This window comes from Hirundo rustica, chromosome 6 (assembly GCF_015227805.2).
Source record: "Hirundo rustica isolate bHirRus1 chromosome 6, bHirRus1.pri.v3, whole genome shotgun sequence".
Classification (NCBI taxonomy): Eukaryota; Metazoa; Chordata; class Aves; order Passeriformes; family Hirundinidae; genus Hirundo; species Hirundo rustica.
This window is the reverse complement of record NC_053455.1, coordinates 2640430-2651354: the sequence shown is the minus strand read 5'-3', so window position 1 is coordinate 2651354 and position 10925 is coordinate 2640430. Positions and strand designations below refer to the sequence as shown.

At 50.7% G+C, this 10925-nt stretch overlaps 1 protein-coding gene across 2 annotated transcripts; it reads left to right on the top strand.

Moving 5' to 3' along the window:
• Positions 1-2277: 2277 nt before the first annotated feature.
• GNPNAT1 (glucosamine-phosphate N-acetyltransferase 1) lies at positions 2278-9235 on the top strand. 2 transcript variants are annotated; one of them, XM_040068508.1, is made up of 6 exons: positions 2278-2328; positions 4618-4805; positions 5456-5518; positions 6437-6564; positions 7103-7164; positions 7393-9235. In XM_040068508.1, the coding sequence occupies exons 2-6, from the start codon at positions 4634-4636 to the stop codon at positions 7538-7540; spliced, it is 573 nt and encodes a 190-aa protein (XP_039924442.1). In that variant the 5' UTR covers positions 2278-2328; positions 4618-4633; the 3' UTR covers positions 7541-9235. The 2 variants fall into 2 exon arrangements, with proteins under 2 accessions (XP_039924442.1, XP_039924443.1); XM_040068509.1 differs by lacking the exon at positions 2278-2328 and adding an exon at positions 2450-2567.
• The last annotated feature ends 1690 nt before the right edge of the window (positions 9236-10925 follow it).

Sequence of the window (10925 nt, the reverse complement as noted above, 5' to 3'; positions counted from 1 at the left end):
GAAGCAAAGCCCATTTCAAGTGTGGACTCGGCAAAGTGGCTGATCCCTGATCCACTTTTTCCCATTCTGGGAACACCAACCGATTGAGCTGTTGGAGAGGGTCCAGAGGAGGCCACCAATCTGACCAGAGGGATGGAGCAGCTCTCCTACAAGGAAAAATCGGGAGAATTGGGATTGCTCAGCCTGGAAAAGACTTCAGGGTGACCTAACTGCAGCATCCAGTGCCTGAAGGAAGCCTACAAAAAACAGGGATAAAGACTATTTACAAAGGCCTGGAAGGATGAGGAAGGTTTTCCCATGCAGATCATTCCCTTGCTCTGGTTCAGACTCTTGCTGCTACAAAACTCAGGCGCAAAAATGTTTGTCAGCACCTGCGGTGGGAAACAGGACAGCACCGGTTACAGGCCTGACAAACTCAGCCTTGCTGGGGCAGAGCGAGAGTTTTAACCAAAATAAAGGATTTCCCCCTCATTTTTCAGTGTACCACTGCTGCACAAGAGCTGAGATACGCACACAGAGGACACTGCTCAGCTGTCAAATTCCAGATGCACCTTCTGGGTCAGGATGTCCCTCCACAGCAGTTGTTGGAGTCTGGGAGGATGCAGCAGGATAAGGATTCTCCAAAAATCGCTGCATTCCGGGTCGCTGCAGGTCCAGGACCTCTGCTCTGAGCCTCAGAGGGGAAAGCTGGGCTGACCCCATGTGGCCATAGCATTGTTACGGCATGGTTTTGGTTTTAGAAAGCATTGACTTTCCACACTTATTTACACAAAGTTTAAAATCCACCTCAAATCCCTAAAATCGAGGAGAAGGCGCTGCCGAGGGAGTTAAGCTAAACCTCAGTCTGTCGTTTTTCACACCGTGGAAAGGTGTCCACACTCCCAGTGCCCCTGTTCAACCAGGCAAAGCACAACAATATAACATTCATTTTTAGCATGGATGGGGCATTCCCAGTCCTCTAAATCCCTCGAAACAACGAGAAGGGATAGGAGGGGAAACTCACACCCAGCCTGCACCTTTCCCTTGCAATAAAAGGTTAAATATTGCAGTGGTTCTTCTGGCTGCAATCTGGGAGCTTCGCCCCCAGATTTTGGGTGTGCCTGGACTGAGGGAGGTCGGTGTGTGTCATCTGGTCACTCTGGGCCTGAAGAAGTCAAAAATAAGGAATGTTGATTGTTTCCACGGTTACAGAATGATTCATTCTGATGGTAAAATAACAGGGGAGACACATGGAAAATGAGAATCATGTCTCAGAAGTGTTTTGTGTCATTATTGCGTTCATCAGCTCCCCTGCTGCAGGCTACATGCGTGCCCTGACCTCAGCTATTCATGAAACTCTCTTGAGATGATCCCAAAGTTGGGGTTTTTTTTATTGAAAAGGAATTGAAGCCCTCACTCCTGAAGTCTGTCAGCCTTGCAGGCTGAACAAGGCCCATCCCAGCACAAGTCTTGTCCAAGCAGAGAAATGGAGCCTCCCAAAACAATACCTCTGAGATAAAAAATATCAAAACGAGGGCCTGGAGGGACAGGACAAGAGGCAATGCTTTAAAATTGGAAGAGGGTGCGTTTAGATGGGGTATTAGGAAGGAATTCTTCCCTGTGAGGGTGGTGAGGCCCTGGCACAGGGTGCCCAGAGAAGCTGTGGCTGCCCCTGGATCCCTGGAAGTGTCCAAGGCCAGGCCTGGATGGGACTTGGAGCAATCTGGGACAGTGGAAGGAGTCCCTGCCCACGGCAGGAATTGGAACAAGATGATCTTTAAAGGTCCTTTCCCACTCAACCCAGTCTGGAATCCCATGATTCTATAATTCCAAATCCATCACACACCTCAGCCTTGGCACCCCTGAGGTGGAGCGAGGGGTGTGTGTGTGACTTGAGGACTGTCGTGCTGAGCTGCCCTCACCCTTCCCCTCGCAGAGCCCACTGGGGCTTTTGCGAGCGCTTAAAAGCCCTTCAAGCGGCGGGAAGAGCGGCAGGAGCACCGAGTCAAGCAAGACACACCCCCACGGGACACCGCCCGCCATCTTGGCGGAGCTCTGAGGGCGGGGAGGGGCGTGGCCTCTCTGAGGGAGGGGGCGCGTCCACAGCGCTCCCGCCCACCCCGCGCGAAGGGGCGGGGCGAGCCCCGAAGGTCGCGAGGCCGGCTGGTCCCTGATGGGGGCGTGACCGGCGGGCTGAGATCGGCGGCGATTGGCTGCGGTTGGTGGAGCCGGGCTGCGATTGGCTGCGCGCGGCTGGGCGGGCGGGCGCGCGCGCGCGCCGGGCCCGGCGCGGCCCCGCCCACCCTGCCACGTCCGTGCGGCGCGTGCGGCGGGGCCGGCGGCAGCGGGGTGAGTGCGGCCGGCGGGGCCTGAGGGGCTGCGGGGAGGGGAACGCTCGCGGGGGTCGGTCCGGGGAGGGGTCCCAACCCCACCCCGAGGGGCTGCTTCAGCTCAGGGCCGCTCTGGGGACGCCACCGAGGGGCTGCGCGCGTGTATGACCGCCCCGGTGGTCTGTGTGCGAGGCGACGGGATGCCCCTCCACCGAGGGGCTGCGGATGGAGTGAGGGGGTGCCCTCAATAGGCCGTGTGTGAGCTGAGGGGTCTCCTCGGAGGGCTTGGTTTGGGGAAGGGCTCTACCCCCGAGCGGCAGCTTCAGCTGAGGGGAGCCGTAGGGATTCCCCGAGTGTGGGGTGAGGGGGTGTGGGACCCCCCCGCAGGGCTGTGTGTGAGTGGAGGGGTTGAGGGGATCCCCTCGAGGGGCCGTGTGTGAGGTGCGGGGAGCCCCTCGAGGGGTTGTTCTGTCCCAAGTGGCTGAGGAAAGCTGTGGGGACCCTCGAGGGGCAGAGCTGGGCTCTGTCACCCCATCCCTCTCAAACCGGGGGCTGGCAGAGGTCTGGCCAAGCACCCACTGACCCTCCCAGGGAGTTTGGAGGTGTCCCCCGGGGTGGCAGCTCAGCTCTGGGGATCCCTGGCCATCCCCTGCTCCCAACACGTGTGGGGATCCCGGGATGCTCCAGGAAAACTTCAGTTCTGCGCCAGGACGACCCACGAGCTTTTCTTCCCTGTACCTTAATCCTTTCTATTTTTAATTGACCTAAGTAATATTTTAATTTTAATTAACGTAAGTTATATTTCTGACTCCAGAAAATGAGCGTAGCTTGGAACTCCATCCTGCTCCCGGCTGTGCCGGAAGTAGTTGGGAAAATGACTCTTAGTTGGTCACTAATTGCTCGTAGAGCATCGAAAATTTGATTTTCTCTGTGTGCTTTTCCTTCGGTGCGCTGTAACCCTGAGCTGGAGTTTGAGGTTTGCTTTATTCTGTACAGCCACTGTTTGAATGTTGATATGGACGCTTGGGAATTCTGGGGGACAGAGGAAAAGCGACATTGGACTAGTTGAGCTGCAGGAACAGAGAAATCTGTAGAAACGTTTCTCTTTGCGATTCGTCTTTCGCACTGTTTCATTTTGAAAATTCACACGGGATGAGAGTTTGTGTTGCTGTTTAATTGCTGTAACAGCAATTTTTTTTTTACTTTTATAGGCAAAATTAGGGTGAGAGCTGGGATTCAAAGGCCAGTGTGTACCAGCAGGTGGCATAAAAAAAAGATTTTTGTATTGGTTTATTTTTTAGTTAAGTTTCAGTTGGGTTTCTCGAGCCACTTTCACTTTTGATGCTCATTACACTGTGATGCTTCACAGCAAACATTCTGTTCTTTCTCTGTGAGGTGTCTTTATTTTAAAAAAGTGTCATCCCAAACACTTTTTTTTCTTTCTGCTGTTTATTTGGCCTGACCGCTCGTGTGTGACTGCTGTGCCGTTCATGGCGCAGCTAAGGCAATCTGAAGATTTTATAAAGAAATTACAAGTTTTGATGAGCTCTGCTCATACCAGAACCCTGACCAGGTATCCCACAGGGTAAGAATTTCTTTTCTGGAAGAGAGCTTAAAGCCCATCTCATCCAGGAAGAGGGACACCTTCCACCATCCCAGGGAGCTCCAAGCCCTGTCCAGCCTGGCAATAAGGAAAATCCATCCCTTTGCCATCCAGAATAACCCCCAGGTCCCTTTAATCATTAACGGTGTCTCGCTGTCACCTTGGCACTGCTGCTTTCCCTGTTAATGGACGCTGTGGGGCTCTGCTTGGCAGCTGGGCTCTGTCAACACACAGAGCAAACAGGACAGCCCAGGAGAGGCTGTGGCTGTGCCATCACCTGCTGTGGGACGTGGCACCTTGTGCCCGACAGATTAAATATTTGTGGGGTGGGATTGGTCGGAAAAAAGAGCATTATTCCCGCTTGCGGGTTTTAAATTGAACAGGAGTGCAAGCGATGGCTGGACAGGTTGTTGGGAGGTTTCTTGAGAGTGATGCTTTCCTTTCCAGAGGGCTGCAGAGGTCAAAGACCCCCCCTGAAAGCCTTACCAGGTTGGATTTTTCCAGGGCAAACACACAAACTCCGTGTGCCGTGTCCGGGTGCGCGCGCTCTGTTAACCCGGCGGGTGAAGGCTGAGCAGATAAAGGGAACAGCAGTGTGTTCACCTTCCTTGAAATCACTGAGGAAAATCCCTGAGGAAAATCCCACGGCATGCTGCAGGGGGGAACAACTTCTTTAAGAGATCAAACCGTTTCATTCCGTTGCAGGTCTCCGTTTGCAGCCATGATGCCCGTGGCCACCGTGATGCCCGACGACACGCCCATGTTTGACCCCAGGATCCTGCAGGAGCTCGACTGGAGCGAGAACACCACCAGCTTTTCTCCTGCTATTTCTCCGCTGGATCCAGGGGATGGGCTGGTCCTGAGACCGCTCTGCACAGCTGATTTAAATCGAGGTAGAAATGACACCGAGGGGCTGAGCTGGTAACTTTTTCTGCAGGAGCTCTCAGTAGATAGGGATTGCTCATTTTCCCTGATTTGGGTTATTTTTTGTCAGTAAACAATTTGGTGGAATTTTAGAACATCCTGAGCTGCAAGGGACCCACAGGGTCCAACTCCTGAACCTGCACAGGACACCCCAACAATCCCACCCTGTGCCTTGTCCTGACATCCTCTGGGCTCTGGTAGCCTTGGGACTGTGACCACATCCCTGAATTTGAGCTTTTGGTGTCGTGGATTGGGTGATCCTGAAAATCTGGTTTACTGTTTTAATCCTAAAATTCAAGTAAAAATCTTCCAAATAATCCACAAGTTCCCATTCACCGTGGTTTTGGAGAGGGAGCGCAGTTGTTCATACTGTACCCTTTAATACCAAAGCAACACGAACAAGCATCTTGCTGCATGAATTCTCCTTCAGTTCTGGAATTTGGATTTCATTATTCCAGGCTTACTTGACCTTTAGCCAATCCTTCAAGGTTGTTCAATCCCACTGTGATGATGGGATGGTCCCTCTCCAAAGAGCTGTGTTGGATTGTTCTTGCTCTTTGGAGCTGGCTGTGTGTCTGTCCCTCACTGAGAGTTGTTTTCCCCCTTCCTTTCCTGACAGGCTTTTTTAAGGTTCTGGGTCAGCTGACGGAAACAGGAGTTGTGAGCCCGGAGCAGTTCATCAGTGAGTCCCTCATTATTCCTTGGCATTTCCGTAGGGGTTGCAGGGAATCAAAGGATCCTGATGCTGACAGCAAAGCTGCTCAGCTCCCCAGTGCCTGATGCTAGAGGGAGGGATTGGTTCAGCTCAGCCTTGGAGCCAGTTGCAGCTGTCCCCAAGGGCTGCTTGGCTGAGACAGGCCTGAATTGTGAAACTGGTTTTTAGACTGAGCTTTAGATAGCTGGTAGGATGGATTGTTTGGGCTGAATTTGCGTTCCTCCAAGCCCCTCCAACCTGGACTGGAACACTCTCCAGGATGGAGCAGCCACAGCTTCCCTGCACAACCTGTGCCAGCCCCTCATCACCCTCTCAGGGAAGAATTCCTTCCCAGTATCCCACCTAACCCTGCCCTCTGGCAGAGGGAAGCCATTCCCCTGGTGCTGTCCCTCCAGGACCTCGAGCAAAATCCCTCTCCAGCTCTCTTTGAACCTATTTTAGGTCCCCATTAGATCCCACTCCCAGGCCAGACAGGCAGGGGGGAAGCAGCCCAGGATCTAAGCCAAACCCACCACCACTGTCCCCAGGTATCACAGCCACACAGCTTTTAAACCCCTCCAGGGATTGCACCACTGCCCTGGGCAGCTGTGTCACAGCTGGATGACTCTTTCCATGAAATTCTTCCCTGTGAGGGTGTTGAGGCCCTGGCACAGGGTGCCCAGAGCAGCTGTGGCTGCCCCGGATCCTTGGCAGTGCCCAAGGCCAGGCTGGACAGAGCTTGGAGCAGCCTGGGACAGTGGGAGGTGTCACTGCCATGGCAGGGGTGGAATGGGATGGGATTTAAGGTTCTTCCAACCCATAGTGATTTGCAGTCAGAGACTGCTGCCAGTATCAGACTTAGCTGCAGTTTGCTGTGAGCCTGTTCCACTCTGCCTGCTCCCACAGAAACCTTTGAGCACATGAAGAGGTCTGGAGATTACTTCGTTACCGTGGTGGAGGACACGAACCTGGGGCAGATCGTTGCTACGGCAACGCTGGTTATAGAACATAAATTCACTCACTCCTGTGCCAAGGTAAATCCTGCAGCTGGGAAGGGAGGAAAAGATCCTGTCCTTGACTCTGGGCGTGTTGGTTTTAGGGTGTTGCTGCGTGGTGACAACCTCCAGTCGTGTCAGGGGAGGTTTAGGTTGGATACTGGGAAAAATTTCCTGGTGGGAAGGGGCAGTGGTGGAGCTCCCGTGCCTGGAGGGATTTAAAAGCCACGTGGATGTGGCACCTGGGGACATGGGGCAGTGCTGGGGAACAGTGGGGCTCGATGGTCTTTTCCAACCTTACAAATGTAAATATTTAAAAAATGTTATTTTTTAAAAGAGAAGTATTTTGTGTATTTAAAAAATACATCACATCCTCGAGTGCTGAGCCGATAGTAAAAGGAAGCTTTAGCTTTTCCTAAAGAAAAGGAGCACTTGGAGATCTGTGCCGTTGTCCCAGTGAGCTTTTGAAGGAGTCAGACGTGGCTCTGACAGAGCAGATGGCTGAGGATCTCCGTGCTGGGAATCCCAGCCAGGCTGTGCAATTCCAAGGCTGACAAACGCTTGCCTGTGTTTTCAGAGAGGCAGGATAGAAGATGTGGTGGTCAGCGGGGAGTGCAGAGGGAAGCAGCTTGGAAAACTGTGAGTATCCCCCACCTCTGCCATTCAGCAAGGCCTTTACACCTCACACCTTCCTGCCAAGCAGCTGGGAAGAGTTCAGCCAGCAGGGATCACCAGCTGGGCGTAAAATGATCTGCAGGAAAACACAGAGAGCGCTCTCAGCCCTCAGTGTTGTGGCTGTGATAACAGAAAGAATTAAATATTCACTGAGCCACCATTTAACTGCTGATTCTTTTTTGTCTTTTGCAGATTAACGTCCACCCTCACCTTGCTAAGCAAGAGACTGAACTGTTACAAAATCACGCTCGAGTGTCTGCCCAAAAATGTGGATTTTTACAAGAAGTTTGGTTATTTGGTATCTGATGAGAACTACATGTTTCAACGGTTCTTTAATTAATGACTTCTAGGTGTCCTGGGTTCCCTTTTTTTTTTTTCTTCTTCTTGGAAAGACTGTTGGTAGAGGAGCTTGTGCTACAAACATTCTCTCCATGGAAAAACTTCTATAGTTTATTGCTGCATATGTAATGATCCCTATAAATAACGAACATCGAATGTGTAAATCTTGGGAGAAAAAAAAAAAATGACTGAGGTTTTAGAAAAGGTCCTCTGGGTTAGGAAATAAGTTTAGAACTAATTTTTACTACTGTTGAGCCGAGGTGAAGTGCTTCTGTTTTAGCTAAGTCACAGAGGACTCGTTAAAGAGATGGTTTTTAACCAAAGGTATATATTTTTATCTCAAATTTTTTTCTTGCATTGTATTTTTCTAAAGGTTTGTGCTTCTTTTCTCAGTAGCCAAAGGACAGCCCCTGGGACTGTGCTGCTGGCTGTGCTGATGGAAGGATGACGTAGCTGGGGAAGGGATGAGGCTTCTCTTATGCAGAATTAGTGACACAGAACAGCCCTGAGTTCTGGTTTCTTTTTCCGTGACACCTCACGGGAAGTGCTGGTGGCGCATCAGAAGTTTTATAGGCACTGTTTTCCCAGACTGGATTTGTTACTGTTGGTGCAGGTTGGGGAGAATCCTTACAGGCTGTGCTGAATTCCCAGTCTAAAAACGGATGTGTGCTTCTCACTGCAGGGCTCCTGCACTTTAGCTGATTACTTGGTTTTCAGGATAAATTACTTTTTTTCTTACATAAATAAAAAAACCCATCTGTGGTCCGCAACAGGGCAGAGGGGAGCTGGGAAACTGGGATGTGTGAAGGAATATATCCCATATATAGTAGGGTTCTGGCTAGTAATCAGTGGGAAGGGGATTGGGATGGGCTCATTGAGCTTCACTGAGGGAGCGGGGGGTGTTCAGCCCAGAAAAACCTTAGAGCCACTTCGGTACCTAAAAAGGAGGGAGAGGAACTTTGTATGGACAGGGCACAGGGAATGGCTCCCACTGCCAGAGGGCAGGGATGGATGGGAGATTGGGAATTCCTGGTTGTGAGGGTGCTGAGGCCCTGGCACAGGGTGCCCAGAGAAGCTGTGGCTGCCCCAAATCCCTGGCAGTGCCCAAGGCCGGGCTGGAGCAGCCTGGGCCAGTGGGAGGTGTCGTCCCTGGTGCAATGAGATGAGTTTAGGGTCGCTCCCAACCCAAACCATCCTGGGATTTACTGAACACCCCTGGCCCAGCCACTGCAACTCCAGAGGAGCAGGGGGGCTCTGCTTGTAGCAGGAGGGATTTCCACAGCAAACCAGGAGAGAAATCCCCCCCTTCTGCTCCTAAAGGAATCACTGCTGCTGCTGTGGAGTTCCCCTCTTGCTGCAAGGTTGGATCAATGGTTTTAGCGCTTTTGCCAGGGGTGAAAAGCAAATACCACGCCAAGCCCTGCTGCCAACAGTGGTGTTTTGTGTGGGGAGTGACAAATCCCACAGCCGTGAATAGGGCATTATACGCAGCCAGGGCTGTTTGTGGGCAGCCAGCCTTCCACACTGTCCTGCTTTGTGCTCTGGAGAGCGACTCTACAGCGCTGGGGGCTCTGCTTGATCTTCCTGAGGGTTCTCCACTCTGTCCACTGTCTCCTTGGTGATGTCTGCTTTATTTATTGATTATTTTTTTAAAAGAATGTCTTTGTTTAAGCTGAATAAATGATTGCCACCTGTATCTGGACTGTTTTTCACGGAGGGAGGATGCGGTTGTTGAGCAGCACCATCTGCTGCAGTTACCTGTTCCCCTTCCCTGGGCTGAAAAGAACACTGTGAGCAATTCCACGTGGATTTCTCTCCCAAGAGAAAGCAGATGTGCTCCTCTGGCAGCATCTGCAAGGCTCAGGCCCTGACTCATTCTGTAAAGCAGCTCCTGCTTTCTGCTGGCCCAAGTGACTGAGGTGGATTTTCTCGCCTTTCACACAGTTGTTAATTAATTCAGAATTCCCACCGATTGAAAGTGGATTATTTGAATTCCATGGTATCTAACAGCATCTAATGAGCCCCAGGCCTTCATCAAGAGTTAATGAGAAGATGAGAGGGAGGAGCAGGTGCCTGGGCCAGCTCAGATCATTGCCAAACCCATGAATGGGGCTGGAAGCTGGGGCCTGTGGCTGCAGCACAATGGCCCTGCGGGGCACAGCCCCCTCAGAGCAGCTCAAGAGCTCTTTGTTCACCCCAGAGGTGACATTCCCACCCTCCGGAAAATCAGCAGCTGGACAGCTGCAAGTGCCCAGCCTGGGGAGCTGGAGGTGCCAGGGTGGGGTCAGGTGTGTCCCTGGGCCACCCCAGTACAGGGACAATGCCACAAGTGCCAGCTCTGAACGGCTCCAGGGGCAGGGAAACACAGGACCTGCAGCAGGTCCTGTGGATTTATCCACAGTGAAACCAGCTGAAGAGGGAAAAGCAAGGGCTCCTGTATATGTATGATGGTGTATAGAGCTAAAATATAGACATAAATATGTATATTATATATGTATGTGTATATATATTCTGTTTTAGCTAAGTCACAGAGGACTCCTTAAAGAGATGGTTTTAACCAAAGGTATATATTTTTATCTCAATTTTTTTCTTGCATATATATATATATGCATATATATGTGTGTGTATAGATATAGATCTCTATATATATGTATAGATATATCTGTACATGGTATATATACGTGTATATACATATATACAAATATACATAAAAAATATATATGACATACTTTGTTTTTTTTAATATATATATATATATACACACACACACACGCATAGAGAGACTTTATCTATATATAAAAAAATCAACCATGACTTCCCTTGAGGCAAACACCAAACCCTGCCATAAATATCTTCCCCCTGGGAAGCTCCTCCCTGGACCACAGAGGCATCTGGGTACCTCTGGTTTAGAGCTATGTAATTATATATATCTAATCATACAAATATTATATATATATATATATATAAATAGCAGTATTTGGAGACAGTTAATTAATGCTGGAGAGTCCCAGCCTGGTTTGGGTTGGAAGGGACCTCAAAGCCCATCTCATTCCAGCCCTCGCGCCCTGGACAGAGCCACTTCCACTACCCCAGTTTGCTCCAAGCCTTGTCCAAGCTTGCCTGGATCACTTCCTTTTGTCAGAAGCAGCCCTAACAGCACTACCAGCTTCTTCAGAGGCTGAATGTCACCTCCTCCTTGTGGTTTTCTGGCTTTTTCCCACCCTGAGGAAGAAATCTCTAGCTCCTTCCCTCTGCTTCCCCTAAGCTGGCAAAGGCAATTTCAGCACCTCAGTGAACAGCTGTGGATTCCCAAAGATCTGGGCGTTGCGCTTTTGTGTTTCAACCTGGGAAATAAAAATAATACTTCACCCTCCACTTCTCTTTCC